Consider the following 23785-nt stretch of genomic DNA (forward strand, 5'->3'; position numbering starts at 1 on the left):
ATATTGCAAGTGCCTATTGAAAGGTTACGTAGAAAAACTTGAGAATGCTTGGAGAAGATATGATGGGTTAAAACAACATGCATTGAGATTAGAAATCAAAAAGGAATAAAACACCATTAAAAGTAAACCAACATGAATACCTTTGAAGGTATGCAATATTTACAGTTTTCTTGAATTTGTTAGATACAGCATCATCAGATAAGAGTTTAGTGTGTAGTCTTCTGTACTAGTAAATCAAGATGAACAGTGTAGTTATGGGTGTAAAAAAATCCTGTCAGTACTAGTAAAAGAGGGGACTATCTCAAAAGAAAGCTTTCTCGGCTCAAGTACTTCAGTGTACTATTGACTCCCAACCTAGCTGATTTCACCACAATCAACTTCCCAAAGTGAACTTTAAAAGACAAGGAAGATGCAAGTAACAGTAGCATATGTAAACTAGTAACAAAAGACAGTGGCAAGTTTATTTTAATAGGAGATGTCCTTGAAGCTTCCAAGTTTTAGCCTACTTTGTACTGGAGGAAAAAGGAAAGTAAAGAATTGCACTAACAAGCAATTACTCCTGTACATGTCAGAACAAGGCATCTGTGGAACTTGACTTCTCTCCAGAAACACCTGGTGTGTGTTAGGTTATGTCTTTATTTCTACAATGTTTCAACTCAAAGTCGCATCACACTTACTGGTGATCAAACATCAAAAATAGCCACCATAGACTTTAAAGATTGAAATGGGATTGTTTCACACCTGTATGGCCCAATGTGGAGGCACCTGACAACAGTAGAAAATCTTCATACGTTCAGATACTGATGTATTTGTATTTTCAAACTGGTCTGCAAGTGCCTGTAAATGGAAAGTATATCCTAATTTAGTATTTACTTAGACTTAGATCAACTTAAACCCCCCCATAAATTTCAAGTATTCCAAGTTTTAGGCATTTTTGACATAATGGAGAAATTATAATAAATTATAATCAATACCAGGAATAAGAAACACATTTACAATCCCAAGCAAACACTTGCAGAGTCAAGCTGCATCAACTATTGAAGTGACTCTGCCTAACACATTTCTAGTTTCCTTCTAAAACAGAATTGATATGCTTTCAGCATGACATTTCTTATTAAAAAGAGAAAGACAAACATATTATAGTGGACCATGGTTTTGGAAGCAGTTCTAATACAGAATAAATTATTGTGACTTGACATACAATTCAATCCAGGCTATTTTTTTTTTCTTTTGGTAGAGCTTTGGACTGCTGAAATATTTTCTTCTGAAGCCCTTTGAAAGAGAATGGTAACTTTCACAGAGCAAAACTGCACCACTATTTTTGTTTTCCACTATGAAGTTATTTAAACCAAAATTCAATTTAAGAAAAAAAGCAAAAACAAACAAAAAAAATAGACAATATAGGAGGCTACAGCCAGAAAAGTGGTTAGAAATTTTAAGCTAAGGGAGAAACTCTCTTCAAATGCCAGACACCATTAATTAGCAAATTTAAGGGGAGGGTATAAATAAGGGAATATTAAATTGTGTTCACCTGATTGACCTATCAAAATCTCTTTAATAACTCAAAGATTTACACATGGTGCTACACAGGTCAGAATTTTCTAAGCTTTCTGAAAATGCAAAGATTCCCAAGCAAAAGGAAAAAAATTGATAGGATCACTTCTTTCTCTCTCTTTCTAAACCTAACTGTTGATATCAATAATGCAACTGACAGCTGCAAAACATCAATTCTGTGATTCAAAATGCCAAGCATCTTGTAACAGCTATTGATGTTTAATGGGATTTACTAAGTAGCTTCATTCTTTTAATAAGAAAAGAAATCACAACATGCAGCAATAATTTAGGCTCTAAACTGATGGTTAATCTCCTAATTTCAAAAACTAATATTTCATGTATTTCATCTAATTCACATTCTTTTTCATAAAATTATCTCCAGAGGCCTGTTCCTACAGATTATCCAGAAACCTATGCCAAGCAAATGGGTGAGATGTATTTTTAGTAAGGAAAGATACATACTCATAAAATTGCATTTTTTACACAGTTTTAGGCAATCCAAAAGAGTGAGATTAAAATAAAATTTATAAAGTAATATTATTTAATTTTAGAATTTATTTTAATACAAAGTATAATATACATTATATTTCTGTTTTAGTTCTGCTGAAATATTCTAATGCAATGCAGAAGCACTTTTTTCTACACTCTGTTGTAACAAAAATTAAACCAAAAAATTGTCCAATACCTTGGTTACTCATTTTATGAGACCAAACACTGTAGTTTAAAAACAATATTTAAAATTAATTTTATTTAATTATTTAAAAACAATAATTGCTCTAAGCCTTGAAAAGGCAGGAAACTCCTAAATATGTCCTGCAAAATAATTTTTTTAAGAATAGGAAATGAAAGGGCAGAAATGTTTTAAGTGAATCAAAATAGTTTTTTTCTTTTTTTAACTTTTTGCCCCCCCTTCCTCATTTATATTATTCCAAGAGAAAAACTGAAATACAAATAAAACCACTTTTTCAGAAGAACGTATTTTAAAATGTGTCCATATCTTTTCTACACCTCACAAGCAAAAAAGCCTAATGTAAGTGATATGTTAGAGGAGAATATGATTGTTAACAAGTAGAATTCTCCCCTTTCCTAAAACCAATACTGTACTCTCTTCAAAGTTCTAGCAAAAACTGAACATGTAGGTAGAACTTATGAATATTATACATTCCTTAAGAAGAGTAAATGGCAATGAATTTAGAAGTCCTAAAAATCTGTGGTTAATGCACTCTTTAATAATTGAAAAAATAAGTACTCACAGCTCTACTCACAGCCTACTACTGAAGTATAGAAACTAAGTTACTCAAACTTGGAATTCTGTGTTTCAGAATAATGCTTGAAGAAATAAAATTTGAGTTGTATAATGGCAACAAAATGAGAATCCGAACATTACTGCACAGCTAACATCTAACAGATACTAGATCATATAACAATCATTCAATAAATTCAAAAAGTGAGCACTACCAAGTGAGCAGTCTTTATCTTGAATAAACTTCAACATAAATACGCTGCAATAAAATAAAGTATGTAAATACAGAACACTTGTAACACAGTCAGATGTAAGATTTTGTGACTTAGTTTAACTTGAGACTCAGATTCCTGCCTTGCAAATTCTTAAATAGAAATAGAGAAGAAACCAATAAAAATTCACAATTCTAAATGATATGAGTTCTTCCACAAGCAACATTTAAAAAGGTTAACAGGTTACTCTCCCACCACATAACACACCCTTTTCCCAAGGCTTAAACTGTCACAGCAATGAGTTCCAAAGTCAAAACCACAATACAGAGACACATTAATCCAGTTTGGAAACAACAAAACCAGACAGTTTTGATGGAATTTTATATGATGAGGAAAGACTACACTATGGCCACATGCAAGCAGGAAAAGACAGCTCTAGAAACTACAATGCATTCTCCCCACCTCACACTCCAATCTCTGCTCTGAGATTAAGTAGCACAGTAGGCAGCCTGTCTGGGATAAGCACACCATGTTAATTTGAAATGATCAGAGTAGATCTTTTATTACTTTACTTATCAACCTCAGTCTAATCACTTTTCCAATCAATCTCAGCTTGTAATTATCCATGACTCGAGTACACCAAGCTTGTAAAAGACTTTTCCCACCTTGGACATAATTTTCCTAGGTTCATTCCCACTGCATATTCTTGCTTTGCTTCCATGTTCAACATACATGTAACACCACTAAGGTCTTCATGATAAAACACCAGCTTTGATCTTCAAGCCTGACCAAATTTCAATCTCTTCATCCACTCCACATGTTTTACCATCCTTATCTTCAATGGGTGACTGAGTTAGAACTTTTTTTATCTTTTTTAGCTAGACCTTAGCTCTGTGCTTAATCTCTGGAAATACTATTACACACTTACAGTTTCCAAGTTGTCATTTTTCCACAACATTTTGCTGTTTGGTTTCTCAGCCTACTTACAGTGCAGTTTTTAAATGCTCATCCAACTGGTCTGAAATCCCTCCCTCAAAGATTTGTTCCTTTTCTTAAAATATAATCTTCAGATAGCTTTTTGCATCCAAGGTAAATAAACGGCAAACCTTCACATGCTTCTTTCTACTCTTAACTTCTTTATTCCAGATGAAATAGTTTACTTGCCTTAAAAAATGCCCCTTTGTATGTAATACTACCTATATGCAAACATTTTTTCCCATCCATTTCACCTGAAGGATGTTGTGATCCAGGCTTATTTAGGGGAATAATTCTCCTGCAAACAAACAAAAAAGCCACAAATTCCTATCCTTTGAAAAGAGTATTTAATACTCTTTATAATCATTAAGTATTTAATACTTGTCAAAAACTTATTGGAAACAGCATAACACCTTGCTTGTGCAGCAACTACTCAATTCCATCTGGATCTCCCACCTCAAAAACACTGAAGATACAAATACTCATATCCAAATTTAGCATTGCTGGCCCAAATAAAACATCTCCATTTTATCCATGCAAATTCATCTCACTTCTTCTCAAGTTTTCACATCAGTAACACACAGTGTGACTACGCCACTTTTTCCTTTACCTATCTTTTCCAACAAGAGCATTTTCCAGTTTTAGTGTTCCAGTCACAACTGTTCCACCAGATTTCCTTCATCTGTGCAACAGCTTGCTTCACAGCCAGTGTTAATCATCACAACTTGTTTGTTTTCCTGTCCTGTCCTACTGCTAACCAGGCATCCAGCTGTTTTCCACCAAGCACACCCTATTTAAAAATGCTGTCTTTACCATGTTAGTACCTGACTATTTTCTATGCATATACCAGTACTGCTATCTCCACCCTTCTTGTATTTCCTTATACCCTTTGATTTATCCTGGTACCCTTGATATTCCTCTTTATTCTTGATTTTATAGGCAGGAAGATTAGGTAAGTTTTTGCCAGGCTTCTGCTTCTCAGTCTTGAAATCTTGTCAGGCTGCCAGAATCAATCCCTGGTTATTACTTCTGAGACTCCAGTGGTGATGTCCACCCACTAAGTCCTCTCTATATGACTGCTCACACCAGCCATAAACCACTATGTTTATCCACCACCTAATCCCAGCTGACATGGTGACTGTGCTTTTACCCTTCTCTAGCACCTCTAAGCTGTCCTTCTTCTCACATGCTTTAACCATATTTGACATGGATTTAGCATGATTGGATGAATGGAAAACTGCCTTCCAGTCTTTTCTAACACAGAAACTCCAGACAAACGTTTAATGAAATTCTTGTATTTCTGGGGCTGTTTTGCTTCAATTTCTCCCAAGCCTGAAGACTCCTGAAAATCCCACAAATAACCCTGACCTTTCCATGCTTTGCCTAGTCAACCACTTCCATTTTCCTTGTGCTTCTTCCATTCCTATACATTATCTCTGGGTGATCTATGAGCAGCAAGTTGGTGTCACCACTTTACTGCTCTTGTACTCCAGCTGTTCCTTTAGCTACTTACACAACCTCTATGCTTGTTAAAGTACCAAAGTATGGACACCAGCTGTGAGGCCGCCTGGTGGGTCATGGCTTTGTGTCAGAAGTGCCTGACAGCACCATGACACAGCTGGAATTGTTCAGCTTCTTGGAAGAAAGGGGGCAAGAGGTAAAAATATATCTGTAGGGAAAACAAACCTGCTATCTCATATGTACTAAAGTTCCTAAGAACTTAGCAGGTGGACAGCTCAAAGTGAGCTGAGCTCACTTTTGTTATTTACTCAAAAACAAAGTAGAGGAAAGCTTTGTAAAATTAACAGCAGCGACATGTATAACTCTGGTTGTGGAATTACACAGTTCTTATTTTATTCATAAGCTTACTTCAAAAATTATGAATGAACAGGAAAATTTATCATCAAAAAGCTCCTTTGATTTCCTACCACAGAAGCCTCATAGTTTCTACTGCATTTATGAAACAGAAAGTGGGTATTTTTTTAAGCTTATGGAACATTCCATTCTTGTGGATCCTGTAATATGCACAGACTTTTGAAAAACTTTCAGAAATTCACTGATAAATTAATTTAAACTTTCACACAATTTAAGAATAAAGTAAAGACAACTAATTCTAAACACTTTAAAATACTTATTTTTGGAGGCAGTGATATCAAGATACTTGTTTAACAGAAAACCTATAAAATTCTTGACATTTCAAAACCTTAATTGGTTTTATTATTTTTCATGTTGTCTTCTGCCAAGTTACATTGTCTAACAATAGTCTGAAAAATACTGCAGAAGAAAGAACTACAAGTTAATTTGGGATGCCTTACAACAGCAGCTGTGGCAGCCTTGTTTCACAATAGTACACACAATAATATAAATAATATATATAACCTATAATATATATCATAATAATATAATATAAACACTGAAAATTACTAACAAAACCTTCATTCTCCCTGAAGAATATATATATATAATGTGTCTAAAATTCAAAAACTGCATACGTATCAGGTAACAGAGACAATTAAGTATGGAGAATAATCAGAATTTTTGATTTTTTTTCCTCTGAATTAGGTATCCCAAGCTTTTCTAGTACAATAATTGTACCTTGTGGATATGTAATTAGATACTGAGTTACACTCCTTTGATAATCTTGCTTTAAAAAAGCATTAAGCCCCATACTTACATTTCAAACAACACATTTATTGCAACAGCTCTTTGTCAACCCAAGAGCTCCTGTAACCAAGACCACCAGGACAAACTGAAACATATGCAGACTTCTACAATCCAGTGGTCAAACTTAAACTACCAATGAAGAAATGCCAGAAATTATCAAACTATTAAAAGTTTTCATATAACAATGCAGTAAAGTTTTACTTAATGGGAGAGAGTAATCTCTGGTCTAGTCCAGACTCCATGACAGAGATTATGATGAAATAGTGATTACTTTATTGATGGCCAACTTTATGATTAGAGAAACAGATACAAAACCGGTTCACTGGGTCATGTTGCATTCAACCATTATTCAAAACAGTATTTTGACAGTTCAGACAGAACTTCATTGCTTGGAAACTAAAATGACTTAAAGTAAATAACAAGCTATTCTTTTAAAAGCTCACAGATTACATATTTCTGTTAAACAATGAAATGATCTCTGAATAGTTAAGAACTAAGGCGTCAAAACACAGCAAAAACCATTAAGCAAGGATGCATTTCAACATCAAGAAGAAACCTCCCACTCATTTATCTAATTTTCAAAGTGGAATTATGACATCAAATACTCAAGGAAAATTTATTAGTGATCACTATTAAAAATTGTGATTTGTAATTCATGGAAGTTTGAACAGACCATTTCTCACACTGTGCAAAGATGCCAAGTTGAAGACCACTACTTACTGGAGATTTTACATTTTTCACATTCTCAGGAGGATAAAAGTGTACCGTGACAACTCTGCAGAAGTTAAATGCTTAAAAGTACAAAAATATTGCCTCTTCTTTACACCTCATTAAAATAAAAGTCTTGGTTTCATTAAAACCTTGTCGCCTTGAAGACCTGTGTTTTTGCTCATTTTGCAAATTCACCCTCTCAGTCCTTTTTCCAGTCAACTTATTGCTTGTTCAGATTTTTTAGGTGTGTTTATTTAAACCAACTAGAGGACTGTGTATCACACCGCTCCCTAGGAACTAACAACTGGTTTAAAAAATATGAAAACTAACTTTACCATGTTGTACAGCACTGACCGCCTACTTTGTTCTGCAAATGGAAGGCTATAGGGTGTCTGGAACACAGGAACTGCAAAGATTTCAGGATGCTTCACAGAGGAAAACTACTAAGGTAATGAAACCTGAATCAAAATTAACCGAAACACTCAAGTAGAATACTTTAGGATTCAAGTTTTTAAACCTAAGTCTGTCTGCATTGAAAGCAGTGTTTTACCTACTTTGCTCAATGCTTTGGTAAAAATGTCTTGACAGTAAGTAGTCACTACACTGACAGAAAACACAGCATTCACTGACCCAGGTTATTCCTGGATCCACAAATAGAAAATGGTCCCAGTTTCTAGCAGCTTTACACACAGAAATAAAAATGCTGATTTCCTTTAACTGAAATGTAAACAAAAATTTTCAATGCATATTCTCTCAAATTAGGGTAATCCCTTTTTAAACAACATACTAATCTCCAACTAATGCTTTGCTTATTTTTCCTTCCCACCATAGACTCAATGGAGAAATCTCTTTGATCTGTAAAAACAGGAGTTCTTCTGGTACAGGATTCAGCACTATCCACCCCACAGCAATGATTTAGTAGCTGATTTTGATGGATTCTTCAGTTAAGATGATTGAGCTCTCAAGGCTGTAAGTACCAATAGCACTCAGTATGCATAAGGAACATGGATTCTCCTCTGCTATCCCCTTTTCCTTCTCCCAATTAAACAGCTAAAGAAACTCCTTGGCACCAGCCATTCCTCACCAAATACTTAAAAGCTTCAAGTTTCTAGGCTGAGAGGACTGCTAGTAGGAGCTGTTTCAGGACAGCTTCTCTGTGGCATCTGCACACAGGGTTGATTTCGCTGTCAGCACTTGACTTGAACCTGAGAACAATGCAGTATTCTCTCCAAGACAGATTGCAACTAGAGAATTTCCTATAGTGGTTCAAGTTTGGTGCATTTAAAGTTGTTATTCCCTTTAAAAGCATAAGCAAATAATTTTTTTTTGTTTTAAACAAAGATTGTGTCAATTTTGCAGCAAAGGAGGAACTTGCTTGTAGCCTTTAATATAGATATGACTGTTCTTGCACCAGAAACCTCTGTTTTGCTGCAATCTTTCCTCCCCAGCCCCATCAGGAATTACAATAAATTGTTATAGAGAGTAAAGCTACATCAGATATTTGTGTTTTGTAATATATAACAGATATATTCTTTGAGAGATGCAGTTCTTCCTCAGAAAAGCCAAGAAAGGAAGGGGATAGTCAAGCTAGAACCTTTAATTTAATAATTTTTCTATGCAATTCATAACTTAGTTTGGGTATAGTCATAAACTTTCATAACGATGACCCATGTGATCTATCCTGTATTCCAACTGGAACACCCTGCTCACAAAGAACAATCTATCAGAAATATTCTGTACTTTTTCTATAGCTGGTAGACTTAAGTTTACCTTCCACATAGCAGGTATTTGCATTTTGCTGATAGCAAATTGTTCTGATAGTAAATAGGGTGTATATACACAAGCAATTAAAAAAAAGTCAAAGTACCTGTAAATAGGGGGGGGAAAAAAAACATCACTCAAGCTTTAATATAAAGCATAAGTAAACATACTAGAAATAAATATATGGCAAAAAAAAATTAGAAATTGGGAATTAGATGGTCATTTTGAAACAACAAATACCTTAAATAAAAAACTAATTTCAGGTGGAAAGTTCTTAAGACCTTGTCATTAATTGCAAGTGTGCAAACATCTACAGCTTCCTACCTAGGGCAGAGACTGGATGGTATTCTGTCACACAAATAGAAATCTCAAACTACAAACAGCACGAAACAAAATGCTGTGTATTCATGTAACTGTTTTGGTGCAAGCGCATTTGGTTTTGGTGCAGTAGCACCAAGTGTAATTCTTTCATGTTACTAAGATACCTGGAAAAAGGAAAGAAAATCACATCTAGTCTTATCTAGATAGCCAAATCCTGAAATAATAGAAATTCTGCTGCTTTAATTGCCAGAGGCTCTTTTCTCAGTAATAGAAATACTCAATTTATCATGGGTTTTTTTCATCCATGAAGTGATCTCTTTGAAAATAGTTTTTCAACTATTTTCATTCATTTGAAAACTTCAAGAACATCTTCACTTATTTGGGGAAGGGGACAGGAGTATAAAGGGAAAAGACAGACAAGTTCAGTCTTTTTTGTCCCGAATCCAGTCAGAATGTCTCAGATAACATCTTGGGACACCCATTGTTTTCCCTTCTTACAAGAAAAAAAGTAGTTTATCCTAAGAATAGCTGCCCTATACAATGAAACCTTGACTGATACCCAGTAGTTTCTGTTGAAAAATTACTTGGCAGGAAATAAACATTCTTCCAGTAGCTGAGCCTGACCCAGCAACCATACAGTGTATGATGGTAAGTACATTAGAAATATGACACACAGGCAAAGCATTTAAACTTTAGCTATCCCAAAATAAAGCAGTCACATGTGAAGAAATCTGTTTTCAATATATGTATTTTCTTGAAAGACATCCAATCCAGTTCTTCACTTGTTCCTGGAAAGCTCTCCATACATCAGGGAAAAAAAAACAAACCCCCTATCATTCTCTGTTAGTGATTGATCTACTTACCAAAGAGGAAAAATAAACATTTTCAGCAACAACTGGTTTGAAATCAGTACAATTTCCAGTGAAAATGAAAACACTCTAAATGCATTAAATGTTCCATGCCTGATTGTATGACATATTCAAATAGAAGTGTATCAAGCTCCTCTGAAGACTCAGGTCTTTACTGAAGAAGGAGGAATCCACAGAAACACAGTTCTTTCCACAACTATATAACCTGTTTGGCAGACAATCAATTAAAAAAACCAGACCAAACAAAAAAATTTCAGTCAGCTGGACAAAGTTTTATGGTCTGTGCTGGTCACTCACACCAAACTGGTGGATGGACAGAGACAAGCAAACAAAGAATCTTCTGCTACTTCACAGAAGAGCAACTGGACTTAGCATATTAAAAACCTTGCCCAACAAAACCACGGACTATAGAAACAAAGGGACAGCCAGGATAACATGTCCTTTACCTCAGTTGCTTAACTGAGGACCATCAAGTGCAAGTCCTAATGGTACCACTCTTGCACTGGAGGCAATTTTCTTGCAGATCTGCAGGGAGGGGGACATGCTGCTGCCAAAGGAACAGAGGCACTTTGCTTTCCAGCTAACCCCGTTTTACTTGAGATACTCTAGCCTGAGCCAAAGGGAGGGTACTGAAGGACAAATTAACTCTTCCACCAGCAACTGCCACCACCTACTTCCTGCTACCATTTTTTTCCCAGGGGAGAGAAGAACATGAGGCCAGGAGTCTGATGAGCTTCTGGCCACTCATTCAACCCTCAGCCTGCACCCTTAACGGAGAGCCAGAAGGAAGAAGTAGATTTCAGACCAGAGAAAAAGGCAAGGTGGAGCTTGGGAGCTCCTGAAATAGTTAAAGATCACACTATAATTTGGCATTTTTGACCTTGTAAGTGTCTGAACCTGCAACATTATTAATGACCTCGATTTGTGTGCATTTCACACATGGGAAAACATAAAAAAGCAGAAGTGCACTGTGGTAGAATCATTTACTGTATGTTTCTATTTCTAGGGGCAACTTCAGTATTTTCACAGATCTGTATCTGGAAAAATGGGCAGGTATAGCACAATGTGCATAACAGCTACAAACAATAATATTTATACCATTTAAAAATCCAGCTCTGACATGGAAGGTCATGTTGCTTACAAAAACATCTCCACATTTGTCAAAATGCCTAAGTATTATCACAAAACCACAGTGCTATCATTTACAATATTCAGTCAGAAAGCAATACTGTGAAAAAACTGGGTAACTGCAAAAGTAAAAGGAAATATTTAAAGTAATCATTATCATATCATATTCAGAGGGAGGCTGGACAACAGACTGGGCCCCCCAGGGAAGTGGTCACAGCACCAGCCTGGCAGAGTTCAAGAAGCGTTTGGACAATGCTCTCAGGCACATGGTGTGACTCTTTGGGGTGTCCTGTGCAGGGCCAGGAGTAGGACTTAATGATCCTTGTGGATCCTTTCCAACTCAGCATATTCCTTGATTCTAAAACTCTCCATACACCATACTCCATACAACAGACCCAGACTGTTGAATCAACAGCCCTCAAATCAGTTTGGAAAGTTCAGAATGCAAATATACTCCTCAATTCATAACTAAAACCGTAAGAGGAACTAAATTAGTTGAATTAGGCCAGAAAAATCAGTTCTCTGGTTAGAAGCTGCATCTAGCACACACTATTGCAACATTTGTCTCTAGTATAATAGTTTCCAATCAATTGATTCTTTACTTACTAGATTCTCCAAATTTTCTATCTCCAAACACTTAGAAACCACAACAGTCACCATATTAAATAGGGTTTTTAACAACCCAACCCTCCTTGCAATTTACTAGAAAGTTCAGCCCTCAGCATGATGGAAATTATTTCAGTAGAAACATCTATCAGAAAAAGCAGTGCCCACTCTCCACTACTCCATCACAGTTACAAACTGATTTAAAATGCACCAACATTTTAATTTCACATGAAACTAGCTCTTTTCATAAATGGTACAATCATTTAATCTAAAACCAGAAAAATCACATTTTCCCTTGTTAATTACACAATGGCCCATCCTTTTCTATTTTATCTTTTCCTCAAGCATCATCTTCCATCCTTATTTCTGTACTTATCTTCTAGGGATTTGTCACTTTTAATGGCCTTTTTTACAAATCCCTTCATCCCACTTCCTTTGAATTCATATTCCCTACGTCAAAGATGACAAATCTCTACACCTTATACTTCAAAGTTTTGCTGCAGAAAACTGATCTGCTGAAATCTTACTCTTAATAATGTACAAGAAACAAATTTTCCAAAGAATTCTCCTTGATTCCCCTTCTTGTTGACCTGCATAATAAAAGTAAAATATTTCCATTGTACTGTGCTGAAACTCTACCCCTATTTGACTCTTCAAACACTTTCTGGGTCCTTAACACTTGAGAGTAATTATTTTCTGGTTTTACAGATTTCTCACTGAAAATCTCCTTCAGCATTGGATGATAATTGCAATGAATACATTGGCTTCCCTTAAAATGACATCTTATATGCTGACCTGAGGAAGTAAATTTTTTTTTGTATCAGGAGAAAAGAATCGCCTTACTGACAGACCATTCAGTCTTTCTTTACTGAGTGAATATACACGGGCAAGACCAAGGACCACTAGTTATTGGGACTTACTAAGTTGCTTTGACTTATTACCTACTGCAAGTTCTGCAAAAATTAGAGAATCAGTATTTCCATATTAATTTGGAAACTTTTGGTACTTTTAACTTTTGGTACTTCTAAAACTAAAAGCAGTCTCATTTCCTGCAATGGGTAAAGCAGTGCTAAAATACCTTCTAATGAAAGAATTTTTCAGAACAATGCTGGATCACTTTCAAAATATTAAAAGACACACAGACACAAGCACTTCTATCAATAACATTTGTCTCATTGTTATCGTGTTATTTCCCAGCAATTGTTTTTGTACATCTTCACTTCATTTCATTAATGAAGGCACTATCTACTATATGCATGACTCCAAATTAAAGAATGAATCAATTCTCTGTTTTTCAGTACAGTTCACCATGGTTCTGGAACTTCTGGAACTACAATAGCCAATGCACTTAGTATCTTTTCACTGTATTGAAAACCTCATGCATTTGGCAGGCTTTGCACAACAAGATTCTTCAGAGAAAGCAGAGATGACAAAGAGAACTGCTTTAATTGATTTAATTGATTTAACTGATTTAACTTCTTCCCTGTAATTCCCTGATTACCATCACTGAATTGTAACTGCAAAACTATCATAATGAGGGCATTTTATATCTTCACTGCAAGTATTTTCATTGCTCTGGAAAATTATTAAAAACTGAAAAGAATGCAAAATTCACTCTGTCTCAATTTTGTTTTAAAAAGCCATTTAATACAATAACTTTCATATTTTTAATAGACTACTACCCTAATCAAATCAAATAAACATACAAATTCATGTCATTGAAGGTGAAAAATGATTGAGCCAGAGAGAACTATTACAGATTTACATATTTTGAATTAATAAACTTCAATACTATTTTGGTCACCAAATTATTTTGCTGGAGTTTTGTTTGTTTCATTTATCTGGGTTTTGGTGGTTCTTTTTTTTTTTTTAATTTGCATCTTCTCTTCACTTCCTTTAAAAGATGAATTTTCATCAGCAATGAGATTCAGACTATCCTTCAGTGGTACATAGCCTTATTTCTATCTCTTTTTTTATCCAGAAGGATTCAATGTAAATATGTTTAAGACAACTCTAGCACAGAATTCCTGTTTGGTTTTTTAAATTTAAATGTTGGAGCATTATAATTTAGGACATGTCTTGTGTCCTAAATTAAGAAGTTAACTTGCCTGTTTTAAGAGTTTTTTTAGATGGAAATGGAAATGTGATTAGCAAATAAAGCAAATATACATGATCCAAATTAAACAAAATTACAAGCCTTGTAACAAAAAGACAACTATCAATATGAATTTTGCATCTCTTTTCCTATAGATATCTTAGAAATCCACAGGTACCAATTAGACATTAAAATTAGATTATAATTATTAAATTATTAGATCCTTAAGTATTAGGGTTGTAGTCCTAATTTTATAGGGGAAACACAAAAAACATGCCTTTTTGTCCTATCAGCTTGCAAGGAGTTTCTCAATTCTGAAAAAATTAGGTCTTAAGCTATGAAAGAAAACATGCCTCTGGACCTGCCTGGCAGCTACTGAAGGCTAGTTTTCCCTTTCAACACACTCTCTATTCCAGATATTTCAGTAATTATTTTTACCATATCATATATACTATTGTCCTTTAACCTCAGCATCAATACATGTCCTGCTGATATGTTAGTTAGATTACTAATTGTAAGCGTAATTTTAAAAATTTAGTAATTAAATATATAAAAATTAATTGTAAGATCAGTTTTTCTTACCCTAGTTATTACCATATTATCACTTGGATTCTAAACTTTGTTGTTCCTACAGATAGTGCCTGTATCATCAATAGAGATATTGAATGCATAAGGATGCTAACATTTTTAAGCATTCAACATTTAACAACTCAGTTATTAAAATTACCAATTGTAAACAATTATTCTACATTTCATAGTCTATTAGAAAAAAACAATATTATCACTTTTTGTTAATCTTCTTTCCAAAAGTGAATTAGAAAAATTACACATGCTTAAATATCTCTAGCAGACCTTTTATTGAAGAGGTTTTTCAGTCTATTTCTGTGGTATACCAGTTAAAGCTGTTTAATTTTTTCTATTTTATATGGTGGAAGACTGGAAAGCTACTGCCTATACAACATTTCCTGATCATTTTTCTTTATGATATTCTGGTAATTCATTCTTTCCCACCCATTACTACCTTGTCTTCAGCCAAACAAATTCATTCTTCACTTTAACTTGTTCCTTAAGTATCCTGTACATGTTTAAGCAATCTCAACATCTGAAGTTATTCACATCACAATTACTTTGAATTTAAAAATTATTGAGGAAGAGACTCCCTCTTGAACATAATGGACCCATTTCACCTGTACAATCACTTTAATGGCAGGAAAGAGAGAAGTACAAAACCTTGTAAGGCATCTACACAGAACTTCAGGCACTGGACAACCAATACTACTTAGTTTTTGCCCAATTCAAGGTGAACTTCTAAGATGCAAGATGATATTGATAGTTTTGAGGAAGTAGGTTGGGGCAGGAGTTGATTAGCATGCTGGAACTGTGCATATTGGTATTTTTCCTAAAGCAAGTCACATAGCAGATTCTTAATGTGCATCTTTTGGTTCATTAAGTAAGGTCCTGCCAATGTGTGTTTCACTTTGAAAACAATACTAACTGACTAAGAAACAATATTCACTTTGGTTGTTCACAGTCATTTTACTAAAAAAAGATAAAATTTCTTTATAATAGTGCTCTTGCAGTGGGTGGAGAAGAAAAGCACATAAGAGGAAATGAGTCTAACAATCCCAAATGAAATACAAAGCATTTTGATAACAAAATTAGCACAGAAGAGGTCAAGGTCATGAGTAGAAGATAACTGGATTCATGACCAGCTGACGTAAGATTTCCTTTTTGTTTGAAACACAGAGCCAAACAGCATACCAGGCAATTTAAAGCATCCTGATGCAACTGCCCTTTGGAATGTTTTGCTGTAGTCAAACACTACCACCTAAAGAAGTGTGGCAAAACACATGAGGTCTCCAACAGCACAGCAGCATTACTAACTTGCAAAATGATGAGCTTATTGTTACTTCTGGACAAATATTAAACCCAAAGTTACTGAGTGCCAGTGCTTAGAATAAGGGTTTCAATCCTTCACTTCCAGCACCAAATCTTCAGACAAGTACTGTTTTATCTTCTTTATGCCATTTACACTTTTTTAAAAAGTATGCTACTTGAAATATAATTTTACAGTTATTGCATTATCCTTATCAAGCAAGTGTACCTTTTTGAATGTTTTGTTTTCAAAGCAAAAGCTGTTCCACCTATCGACCATGTTGCTTTTATGATTTATCAAAATACATAAGCACAATTTCCTCTGAAGTCTGTAGAAGAAGCTAGATTTGCAAGTTTACTTGATGAAGGGTAGATTTAAAACCAGACCACTTGTTGTACTGCCACTGGTGAACAGCAGGTATAAAACACTTTGCACAGGGTGCAAAACCCACAGAGGAAATGCATTCAAAACTATTCAAAACTGCATTCAAAAACTATTCAAAATAGTATGCCTGTGGTAAATTCCAAGCTGTTATGGTTACACTGCTTTTAGAGATCCCAAATCAGTTTGATCTGGGGAAAGACACAACAGCAGTCAGTACTGAAAAACAGATCCAAAGACCTCTTGCATCAGCTCTGCTTTCTGTTTTTCACTAAAGGGGAAGTAAGGACAAGAATGGAGAAAGAAAAGAACAACTACCACCATCAAATTCAAGTTGCATTACAATATAGGAGAAGCAGACTATGTTGAGATAAGGCAGAATCTGGTTTTTAGTACCTGGTATATGTGCTGGATAGTGTGACTGTCTACCAGCACAGGGATATTTCAAAATATGATTTGTTAGCTCACCTTGACATACCTATCTCCAGATCTGTAATGATACTTATGACATAAAACTGGTAAAGATTCATCTATTCAAATTTAGCAGCAGCTGTATGTCTTCATCTATTCAATTTAGCAGTGGACAGAAATAGTGTCTTCTCCATGGCATCTGGTCTGTGGAACTAATTATTTTAATTGTTTAGTTTGTTGAAGTGGAGCTTAAAATGTTTATGCCTTCCAGAGCAAAGCTTAGGCAGAACAATGTTAATGTTGTGTCCCGGTACTTGTATTTTTCTTTGCAACTTCCTATCATCACTTCATCTATAAAAGAAGTGCAGTGTTACTGTTCAAGATGGCTTAAGGATTCTCCTATCACCACCTTTCAAAATGTCACAGCACTGAGTGAAGAGAGTCTAAAGGGAGAAATGTCTTCAGAGCTAATGTTCAATGGGAAACTTTTGGGAAAAATACAGAGGCTTCATATTTTTGGCTTCTTTCAGAAAGTGCATTGACATTGGAAGTGGAACAGCACAGGTGTTGAAATTAATTGTCAAGAATAGTTGAGAAAATCTGAAGAAACTTTAGCACAGAAAGAATGTGCTTTCCCCCATACCAGCTAATAACACTGAACCAAACTGGCAAAACCAAGAGTGCAGTAGAAAACTTCCAGACAGAAATCACTACCTGGAAAATTAAACTAGTCAATATTCTCTTTTTTGCTAGTGGTACAAAACCATTTTAGTCACCCCTGAGTAACTCTTGGCAGACTGGATCTCTGATTCCCCCTCCTCCCTGTCCCTTCCAACCCATAATCACATAGTAGAAGAAAAACAGAAGGAGTCAAGCACCACCACATTAATTATTTTTAAGTGTGCTAATGAGTTTGGTGTATCCCCAGACTCCATTGTGCCATGTAACATCTTCTGTCAAACATGCCATCTGTTTAAGCAAAATTAAATACGTTCTGGAAATGTGTGCCTTGAGACTGAAATCATATCTTTCACCAAGAGGTCACTCTCTTTTGAGATTGCTTTCTGAGGTAATAAGGTTAATTTCTACTGTTCTGGAGACCTTGTGATCCTGTACAGAACTCAGTAAGGAATGGTTTTATAAGACACCTGGCTTTTCTCATCTTTTTAAACACTTTTTGGAACATGTGTTCTAATAATAAATACAATTCATGATAGTTAAGAACTATTGGAATATCAGTGCAGGATCTTCACAGGACAGAACAGGGCTGTCGTCCACTTATTACCCTCCTGAAGGAAGTGATTTATATCTCCCTCAGTTCTCCAGTACATCTCAGATCCCAGTAACTTTCCACTAAAACTTTCAACTTAATGTGAAACAAGATTATTAAAATCAATTTTCTCCTCCTTCCTCCCCTCCCCCATTCCATCCACAACTAAAAGCAACTATTATAATCTTATTTAATGTACCCCTAGAGTTCAAGAGGGAGTTAAGGAAGAAAAACAGGAACTCCTAGTGAAGGGATCTAATAATTTTGCTGAACAGACAGGTGCTGTCATTCCCTTGGTTATGCCACATCTCTCTCTATTACTCCAACTGTGGTTTGAGAGGCCTGATCATAAAGATATATGACTTGGGAAGCAAAAGAACAGGGAAAAATTTGCTTGCCTCAAACCTCTCTAGATGAGCCTTTTGGGAAGAAGACTGCTCCCCTCTCCTTTTTGAATTCTTCCCTTAAATGTTGAATTTGTGCAATGTAGAACAACCACCAAATAAAGAAAAGCAGAGCAAGCAATTTGGCAAAGAAGTGATGGTTTAGTTTAGAAAATAAAAAGGATGTATTTCTATGATAAATGGCATAACTTTCTTGCATAACTATTTAAAGCCCATCAATGTGAAATTAACAAAACAGCAAAGTTGTGTTCAAGCTCATAAAGCTCAAGACACCAGTTCTGTTAGATCTCTATCAGCCTTTCCGTTTTACAGAGGAACATAACTTTTTTTCAGATTTGAAAGAACTGAACGCTAACTAGAATGTTTCTTTAGTAAGAACAATTTAAACAAAAAATTTCCCTTTTTTATACACACAGAAAAGCACTAGTTGCTGGAGAAAATGACACTCTAAAGTATTATTTAAGTGCAAATTAAAGGGCAGTTGACAGAATTCCCAACCACATACATCTGTGTATGACTAAGGATATAAAACGAGATCTCATGTGACCTTTCAATCTTAGGCATAATGATTAGCCTATAATATTGCTAGTCTGCTCCCAGCTCTCCTGAAGTCTTATTAAAACACCCTTTTCAAGACACATTTCTCTGCCCCAACAGGCAAATTCCTTTACTGCCAAGAAAAGCAAGCAGGAGGGAGCCGTATGAAATAGTGCGTATGTTGTACAACGTGCTAGGAAAGCCGAGCCATCAGCTTGCAGGCATGCTGTCACCAGGTGTAACGAGCAGCAGAAAACACAGTCAGAAAAGGGGCCCATAACAAGCTGATAAAAACTGCAAATGCAGAGGTAGCCAGTGTAGCCACCCAGGTTAGGGTAGGATACACCTGGGATATATCCCAGGTAGGATAGACCTGAGCAGGCTCCTGGAGTACCAGGCACATGGCAGCTTCACCTCTTTCACTGCTGGCATAATATACAGCAGTAAATGATGGTCTTGCTCCTACCCCACCATCCTTGGTATAAAGGACAGCATTTTAATTCATTCTGCTTTAGTCTTAAAACTTCTTACAAAACTTTCAAATCCACTGAAATGGAAGAGTAAAATTATTTCATATATGAAGAAACTACAGTGGGATGATACTCTACGTGTTTTGAACTGGTTTGGTCATGGGTGGGTATTTTTTCCTTTTTTTAAATTTTTATTTTAGAACATACCTCACTTTTCTCATTTTTTCATAGCTCCTAGATCACCCAAAATTACTTTCTTTCTCTCCCATCCTGTTACTTGAGCTCTGACTGCACTTCTAGTAGTAATTTGTGGCTTAACAGCTTAGTCCAACCCATATTCCACTATTAATAATTTCTGAATTATTTTCTTTCAATAAAAGGTAGGTGAAGACCCCCAAACTGATACAGCAATTGCAGGTTTCTGGTTTTATCAAAAACCTAGCCCCATTTGTTCCTGTTTTCCCTCTCCCACTTTTCTTTCCACCTTAGTACTTCTCACCCTCCTTGACCTTCACCCAAAAGGAGCAAAAAAAATCACACAACCTTAAAAAAAACCATACTGCATCCAGAGACACATCTTAGTTGGCAGCACCTTGATCTGCAATTCTCTGTATGTTATACTGGTCATGACTAAATATTCTAGTGGAATGGAAAATAACTAGTTTAGCTTTCACATGCTGTTTCCTTTTCTTAGAAAAATGGTTGAAAAAAGTACAGGCTTTAGAAATCTTTAACCTTAGTTTTACAGATCCAAATCCCATTTAAGCAAAAACTGAACAGAGACAACCTGCAGCATCCAGAAAAAGTGAAGGAAAAAACTATCTCCTCCTCACTTGCAGTTAGTTACTAGGTGAAGTACATTCCAGAATACCCAGAATAATAATTTTTAAAATCATTCTAAAGAATGCATTATCTGTAGTTCTGATTTTTTACATAATAAGAAAAAGATTTTGAAAATTATCATTCCAATTCCTCTTAAAGTTTTCCAACTAGGAAAAAAAAACCAAACTAAAAAGAGTATGAAAACTCTTTAGCATAAAAAATGTATGAAAACCCTTTAGCATAAAGTATATAGGGATATATTCAATATTTGGAGTCTAACAGCTAATTTTAACTAATATGCCCTCATTTAAAAAATAGCTGCCAATATTTTCAAGTAATTAAAATAATGTAAACAGACAGACAGTCCTACCAAAAAAGGTAGTTGTAAAACGCTTTCTTTAACAAAACTGCAGTATAGTCAGCTTTACTTTAGGATTGAATAGCACCATATGCCTACTCAGCAATATTCACTTTAAAAGACGTTTACCAGCTGCAGACCCAGCACAGGAGTAGGTGAGGGTGGAAATGGGGAAAGGAAGAAAAATTACAGTAGAATAAGACAGGAGAGTCCCAGCATCTCTTAAGTTAGAGCCAGTAACAGCTCATGCGCTTTTCAGACAATCCTAAAGGAATATAGAAGATTTAGTTTACCATATCTTCTTCAAGCTATTTTACAAGAATTTTTATAATTCCTTTAAAAGATTGATATTCCAAACAATCACATTTACACCCCCTCCCTTAATCTACCATAACTCATCTTTCCACAGCACTCTGAACTAGTAAATAATGAAATTGTGAAATGAGAACCCATTAAACCCATTTGTATGAAAATTCTGTAGATCTGAAATCCATTTTCTACTGATAAATAGCTGCAGAATTCACTCGTTCTTTGGCATCTTAATGAAAATTATACATCAGCATCTTCATGAACATGATATATCAAAAATGACTTGTGCTATGTATGAAAATAACATCATTCATTGTATCATTTCTGATTCCTTCTTAGCACTGTTAGAAACACTGATATTAAAAAAATTCTGATCTGATGGAACTCAGGAATTAAAACCTTAAATGGAAAGTTATTCAAGTTATTTGATTCATTTAGCACATACAAATCATTAAGCAACTTTTAACTATTTTTAGAAACGGAGCTTGTTACCATCGGATCAACACACATACGCCGTTATATCCAAATGACTAGAAAGCTTAATGAAAAAGACATAAATGCATTAGGATTAAAGGAACTATTTTAAACCACAGACTGTGACTGTAAGGTCATCTCCCAAAATGTCACAGCCCATGCTAATCAAATCCTTTGCATTACTGCAATTGCAGCACAAGAAGTCAGATAAATGGACTTGCTAAGAGAACCCCTTCACAAAGACTTCTGTCATGAGACTGTCAAACTGTCTAATATAACAATTTCCAGTACTCAGGTTTAATCAAGCTAGACAAATATGCTGGAGGCACTCCAGCTGTTCTATGGCTTAGGGCATCAAGAATCCTGAGATCACTTCCCAAGTGCCATCAGATTCTACATCTCCCAGATTTGGAATCCTGGCTTCCCTGAGAGTCTCCTAAAGACCACAGGAAATTCCACTACAGCAACTCCATATCTTCATCAGCAAAATAAAAATGCAGCAGCACATCCAAAATGCCTTCCTTCAAAGATTCATGCATCATAATGATTTTAAATGAAACATTAGCTTTTCTGGATTTAAATACATAGCACCATCATGATAATTTTTTACATTCTTTGCCGTTTTAGCCAGCAGGATTGTTGCCTGATGGACATGCACAAATGCCTGTTGTTCATGTGTGACAACAAAACTTAGCTGTACAAAGACAACAAAGGGCTAACAAAACTGTAATATGAAGGCAAAAAAGAACCTAAAAGAATCTTGATAACGACTATATCCCTTTTTTCTGAAAAAAAATTCTTTTTAAAAGAAATCCTACTACATTTCACACATTTTAACATGTCTTGTTTGCATTTGAAAAAACAATCTTCTCTTTGTTCGGACTGAGATTATTTAAATAATCACTTCCTCACAATTGCAATAAAAATACTAATCACCAACCATCACGTCAAAATGGTAAATTGAAATTGCTGCTTTATTCAGACATATGTTTTCTTGTTCTGACAATACCAATGACTATTTACAAGTTTCAGTATTTTATAGAGATTATTAACTTGAGAAAAAGAAATGTTTAAAAATTTGATAGCAGTAGCAGCTTGACATTCAGGACCCATCTACATATGCTCCTCAGATTGTAAGTCAGAAACTACAGGTACAAAAATAGATTTTAATTTCAATCTTCCAAAACTTGTCATGCTTTTTAAAGTGATGATTCATTACTTGAATGTATAAGCTTATCTCGTGAATAGCAGACACAGAAGGATTTGTGGTTTATGCATCTAATTTAGAGACATAATTAGAAAACTATCTTGTACAGTTTGCAGGGAGGAACTGCAGAACCTCATAACTCCTGCCTGTTAGTATTTGATTTTTTATATATACATATATATATATATATATATATGTATATGTATATGTCTTACCTGAGTCTGCTTCATTGCCCGTTCCATTCTGCGAGTGCTTCCTTTCTCCAGTTTGGTCCGAAGGAGTAGGGCTGATGTCTGAATGGCCCAAAACTTTGGCTGGGAGAGCAAGCACTGCAGAGAAAAAGAACATTTTGTCATTACTTCACTTTTAAAGACATGGAAGACAGTAAAGTTTTTAACAGTGGTCTCAAGCATGAATGTTGTTTCTGATTCTGAAAGTCAAATACATGTCTGGACAACTTATTTGATGAACTGAGGGCTGTACAAATCACCTTAATCTATTTTCAACATAAAAAGTGGCCTTCAAAACCACTTGCTACTTCTCAGCTATGCAGTCCTATGTTTACACGTACCCATATGGTGTATAGACCAAACTACACAAATTAAAATAGCTACTCAGAATCAAAGGAAAACAAAGAATTTGATCCTGGGCTGAATGCCTCAGCATCCTCCACACCTGCATACTGGGTAGCTGTAGAAAGCTGCAGGGATCCTACTTCTCAAGGCCGAACAAATCCAGCTCTCTCTTGGCCTCTCCTCATATGCAAGGTGCCCTGATATCCATGTTAACAGCACTTCCACATGAAAAATGTTGAATTTGCTAAGAATCTGAAGAATATTAATTAATCTAGAACTTGCTATGATTTGAGAATAACAGGAAGAATTTTTTGACTTCCAGAGATACATAGGGAATATGGAATAATCTATGTAAGCCATTTCTGAAAAGTGAGACAGCAAGAAAGCTTTCTTGCTTATTTTGTTGACACTGCAAATATGACCCATCTTCTCTGAGAAAATATATTTATCTATAGATATTTGTAGACTGGAGAAAAAGCCCCAATGGTTCTATTCTTTCCTCTCAAAGATCTCCAAAGCATTAAAAAGCATTATTTGCTCATGGTTTGTGTT

General features: G+C 35.2%; 1 protein-coding gene across 1 annotated transcript in view; it reads right to left on the reverse strand.

Annotated features, from left to right (window-relative positions):
• The window catches only part of TTC27 (tetratricopeptide repeat domain 27), a 112902-nt gene that overhangs the window by 31729 nt on the left and 57388 nt on the right, over positions 1–23785 (reverse strand). Inside the window, exons 10-11 of the mRNA XM_062489184.1 lie at positions 22874–22987; positions 742–837 (exon numbers count right to left, since the gene is read on the reverse strand). Of these exons, the coding sequence (XP_062345168.1) occupies positions 742–837; positions 22874–22987 (210 nt within the window). The remainder of the gene's footprint in view (positions 1–741; positions 838–22873; positions 22988–23785) is intronic.

This window comes from Cinclus cinclus, chromosome 3 (genome assembly GCF_963662255.1).
Source record: "Cinclus cinclus chromosome 3, bCinCin1.1, whole genome shotgun sequence".
In the NCBI taxonomy this organism is placed as follows: Eukaryota; Metazoa; Chordata; class Aves; order Passeriformes; family Cinclidae; genus Cinclus; species Cinclus cinclus.